The 5,053-nt window shown below is 47.0% G+C and overlaps 1 protein-coding gene across 1 annotated transcript; it reads right to left on the bottom strand.

Moving 5' to 3' along the window:
* Window positions 1-931: 931 nt before the first annotated feature.
* LOC104076936 (melanin-concentrating hormone receptor 1-like) lies at window positions 932-1,980 on the bottom strand (the record flags this gene model as incomplete). Its single annotated transcript, XM_009577970.1, has 1 exon — window positions 932-1,980. A coding segment is annotated over one exon (1,049 nt), but the record flags the coding sequence as incomplete, so codon positions are not given.
* Between the last annotated feature and the right edge of the window lie 3,073 nt (window positions 1,981-5,053).

Here is a 5,053-nt window from a genome sequence, read left to right on the forward strand (position 1 = left end):
TGAGGAAGCTGCATAAGCAACTCTGCTTCCTCTGAGCTGCCTTTTCACATTTTCTCGCTCCACAGATCTCTGCACATAGTGTTTTTAGTCATGTTTAAAACCCTCTGCCTGGGGTTCCCTGATGGCCATGCAGACTGCGAGGCACAAGAGCAGCACGAGGAACTAGCAGTGTGAAAAAAGGCTCATTGGCATGAAAAGCCACAAATCTGGTGTTAGCAGCAGTAGTTTTGAGAATTGTTTGCAGTCCCTTGAAGCAGTGCAATTGTTATCTGCCTGATTTTGCTTGAAATATTCAGGATTAGCATAAAAATTAGCCAGTTCTTGAAAATGTCTTAGTTGCCAAACAATACAGCCCACTGGAGGTAGACGGGGCTGGACCAAAAGGCCAAGTGGCAGAGCTAGGTGAGACTTCTGGCCCCAAGATCTCTCTGCTGTTTTGCTTCTAGGATATGAGCACAGCCATCAAAGTTTGCAGGTCAGATTTCTTACCAAAAATAAATATATGACATTGTGTTTCAAAGGTTTAAGTTTTGAATGAAGAAGATCTATATTCCTAAGCATGCTGCTTAGGAATCCTGGTCAGGCCAAGAGGCGGGGGATCACTGGGCAGTGTTGTTGATAGAGGTTTTACTCTTCCAGGGTGAACATTCCCCCTTGAAATCCTCTTTCTGTCCTTTCTCTCTTTTCCATCCATCCTTTTTGGGGGCCCAGTGTCTTGTGTGATAGAATCCTCCTGTGCAGGAGCAGAAAGAAGCAGCATTATGCAGCATCTCATAGGCCAAGGGCAGTGTGGGAGCAGAGCCCTACAATGAAAAAGGGAGGCACCTGGACTCTTGGAGTTCATATGCTTCACCAAGAATTGCGTGAAGCTTCTGCTTCTCCATTGACTTATAGATCTGAAGGCTTTTTGCTGCGGTCACTTTAGAGTGCCCTAGTGAACAGCCACAGTTACAGGCAGTGAACGTGGGGATAAGTCCTCCAGAAACTGAGTCTGCTGAGTAGATTCTGGTGCCAGTTTTAGACATACACTGGCCTCTGTCATGCTGTTGTTGTTGCCAGAGCTGCTGTTGTGACGTGGCTCTTTTGCGGGGCGGATGGCCACTAAGAACTGGTGCTTGAAGGTCTCGCTGAGGGCAATGTAGAGGAAGGGGTTGAGGCAACTGTTGGCATAGCCCAAGCTAATGGCAAAGTTGTAGGCATAAAAGAAGGCCATGGATGGTGTGTCGATGCCGAGGTGAACCAGCTGGAGGATGTAGAAGGGAGCCCAACAAATAAAAAAGGCAGAGCAGATGGCAACTGCCATGCGGGTGACTTTCTTGGTACGTACCCGAAGGCTTCTCTGGGGCAATGGGACCACAGTGGTGGCCATGTGCTGGAGGATCTTAAAATAGACCACACAGATGACAACCAATGGCACAGCAAATGCCAGCATGAACTGGTAGAGGGTAAACCAGTAGATATCAGTCTCTGGGTTGGGAAGCAAGAGAGCACAGCGCACGGTCCCATCCTCCAGAGGCATAAGACCTGCATACATCCACACAGGAATGATGGTCAGGAAGGAAAGGAGCCACACCAAGCAGATAACTAGAGCTGCAACACACGGGGTCCGGACGTAGGTAGATTTTAGAGGGTAGACAGTTGCCAGGTAACGGTCCAGTGTCATCACTGTAAGGATGTTGGTGCTGGTGATCTGACTGTTGGTGTCCAGGGCAGTGATGATGGTGCATAGGGGAGCTCCAAAGTACCATGAGCCATTGCCTAGGAGCTGGTGGATGAGGAAAGGCATGCCCAAGAGGAAGAGGAGGTCCACAATGGAGAGGTTGAAGATGAAAATGTCAGGCACAGTCTGTTTGCATCTCAGCTTCTTCTTCTTGACAATAGTGTAGATGACAATAAGGTTCCCCACAATGCCCAAGAAACAGATGATGCTGAAGAGACTGGGCATGATCACATTGGTGTATGGTGCTGGCTTCTCTGCCACTGCCAAAACAAACCAAAGCCATGAGTACAACCCAGAGGCAACCTCTTTACATCTCTGTGTGCTTGCTCTGTCCTGCAGCTGGATCCCCCTCAAAGATGTAGCTTGGAATGATGTTTAAGACCCTCTGCTGTACTTGGAGAGGCTTAGCTGGGGATTTGACATTTCTTCCTCTACCACCCAACGCATGCAGCACACCACCCAAATCTGGCCATGTGTAGACATCTTTCCTCAGCTCTCCTGATGTACCTCTATCCTCCCCAGCTCTTTTTGGGGGACTAACATCAGGCTGGTGTGCCTCTGCACTTGCCAGTATCTGACAGGGAGTGGAGAGTAACTTTTCTTCCAGGGAGTGCTGGGTGTCCAGCCATTTTGAGGGGAGTAGGTGAGGCAGATGGTGCTTTCCACATCAGAGAAGAAGCCTCTATGTGGGTGCCAAAATCTGGATACAGTCAATGGTCAAGCTGTTGTCAGAAAGCTTCAGCTCGTCTGTTGGGTGGTTTATCTATTGTACAGTATGAGACAGAGTTCATTGACCATGCAGGCAGATAACAAAAGCTTATCTATATTGTGAGATCTGGGACGGTACCCTGGCTGTGTCCCACCTCTGTTGTCAGGGCTAGGCCAGAGCATGCACTCCTTTCCATCTTCCTTCCCTGCCCCTCCCCCTTTCTCTAGTTTCTTTTCTGGAAAGAAATCCAGGTGTGTGGCCAGACAGGGTTTTGGGAGTATGTTTCAGAGTGGCCCTTCAGCAGGGAATGCCCTAGTTGTACATGGAGAAAAACGTGGCTTAAAGCTGCTGTCTCTGGATCTGGATGTAGGTGGATTTCCAAGGCAAAATTCTTGCCTGATACCACTTAGCTTATTAGCACTGATGCTTGACTGTTGCTGTTTGGGATGGGAGGCCCAAACAATCAAATTCACATTTGTCTTGTCTCCAATCCGGGTTTAAAATCGCATTTTGAAGCCACAAGCCCTCAGTGCCAACCAACAGGGATTTCTGCTCTTGGGCACAGAAGGTTGTGTCTAAGGCACTGATTGTGCTGCTCTCTGAATTGCAAGACTGCCATGTGCAGTGTTTGATGAAGTCTTAAATCACCTTCTCAGCTGAGGCAAATCTCATTTCATCTCATTACTCTTCTCCTATGGGACCTGTTTGTTTTTTTTTTTTCTAGGGGAAGGCTTTGTGTGAGTTATTTGTGTGGTTGTTACAAAGACATGCATGACAGCCCCTAAGCCTAGACTGCATGTGTCTTTCATTGAATTGCAGATGATTCAATGTGGTGTTAATTGGAAATGCTTTCAGTCACTGTACTATTCCATCTCCTTAGCAGCCTACACCTGTATGAGAAATGGGGAGGTCTCCTCCAATGTAACCTAGGGAAATCTTGAAAATGAGATTAAGTGAAATAACAGATATTCATAAGGTGTTGACTCTGCTAGAGCAGTATCTGTTTGCTGAGATGGTATTTGCTTACTTTGACCTCTAGAATTCTTGAGTACAAACTGCTCCAGATTTACTTTGGTACGACAGAGAAGCTTGACTGAATTGGCAAGATAACTGGGATTACATCGCTGGCCTGGCCTGTGGCTGGAAAGTGTGTGCCATATCAACTGTATGTAATATTTCAGTGCTCTTAGAAGTGGGACATGATGAGCCGCCACTGCCTCAGTCCTTCTGCCACTAGGAAGCAGACAGCTTAGGCGTAAGCAAGGCCAAGGTCAGAATCCAGTAGAGCTGTTGCCACACCATTTTATCGGAAAGCCTCTATGCAGATGACAGAAAGCAGCCAATGAGGCAGGGGCCTCAAGGTGAAAGCCAGGCTTGGTTGAGTAGACAAAAAAAGCCTGGTCCAGGCCACTCATGGGGGTTTAAATGGTCCCTGTTCCTCCTGGCTGCTCATTAATGCAAGGAAATGCCCCGTGTTACATGGCTTTTGGTAGGTAACATACTGTCATCAGCACCTTGTTGAGGCCTGATACTTACTCTTCAGCATCCAGCTTGTGCATCTCCTGCACATCCAGACACATCTCGCACCTCCTTAATGCTTGAAGATGGCAGACTAGAAATTGGAAGAACACCACTGTGGTCCTGTTGATCTGCACGTAGCTATTACGAGTTCTGCTCTCCTCTTTTAGCCCCAAACGTTATGAATGTGGCGGGAATAGATTGTATGAGTGAACCATAAAGGCCACTTGGTTAGCTGGAAATTGGGACAAAATGTCCTTTTCCTGCAGTATAATCAATAGAGTGCTCCTGGTGACCCTGTCACATTTGGAATGGGCTCAGCTGGCCTGAAAGCAGAATGTGTGCAAGCCCAAAGGCTTTGTGTGAAAGGTAGTCTGTATAGTGCTGTAGCATCTTTCCTGCTGTTCGTATTTGTATAAGCAGGACTTTCAAGTGTTATTAGCTGGAAGCTAGTGTGAAGCTGTAGTCCATGTGTGTATTATATGGGCTGGAGTCAGAAGTGCATGACTACCAAATCCTCAAAAGTTATCTCTTTTCTAAAGTCTCTTTCATCCTGAGATATGGTTGAATTTGAATTTTCAGTGCTGCTTCTGTGCACACCCAAGTGGCTGTACTTTGTTTACTGAAATAGCTACTTCAGGCATTGATTTGTCCTTGCTTATAGATCTGTGGCTGCCCTGTTACTCTTTTAAAAAGTCCCAAAGGGGACTGCACTATGTGAACTGAATGAGGACTGGCCTAAATTTTTTTTTCTCTAAGTTGATTTTTTGTCCTCAGCCATGCCCAGATACATAACAACCTCCGTCTTTACCGCATTTCAGAAGGAAGCACCTAAGGCACACTTTCAGTTTATAAAGGACATGCTGGTGGAGAGGGAGTCAAAGACCACATATAAAACACCTTCTGTTGAAGAGTTTCACCAACTTGCACCATTGAGAACTGGTCTGCCTTGACCCTAAACCGTTGATTTGGTAATAGTGGTAGCATGGAGAAAACAGGAAACTGATGGGGATCTCTGCTTCCCTCCCCGGTGATGGCTCATGTTCTGTGCCTTGTTCCCCTCCCTGTCTAGCTGGGCTGGTTCATTTCTGCAGCTAAGACCAACG

The sequence above is a fragment of the Fulmarus glacialis genome, unplaced genomic scaffold (assembly GCF_000690835.1).
Source record: "Fulmarus glacialis isolate BGI_N327 unplaced genomic scaffold, ASM69083v1 scaffold26375, whole genome shotgun sequence".
NCBI lineage: Eukaryota > Metazoa > Chordata > Aves > Procellariiformes > Procellariidae > Fulmarus > Fulmarus glacialis.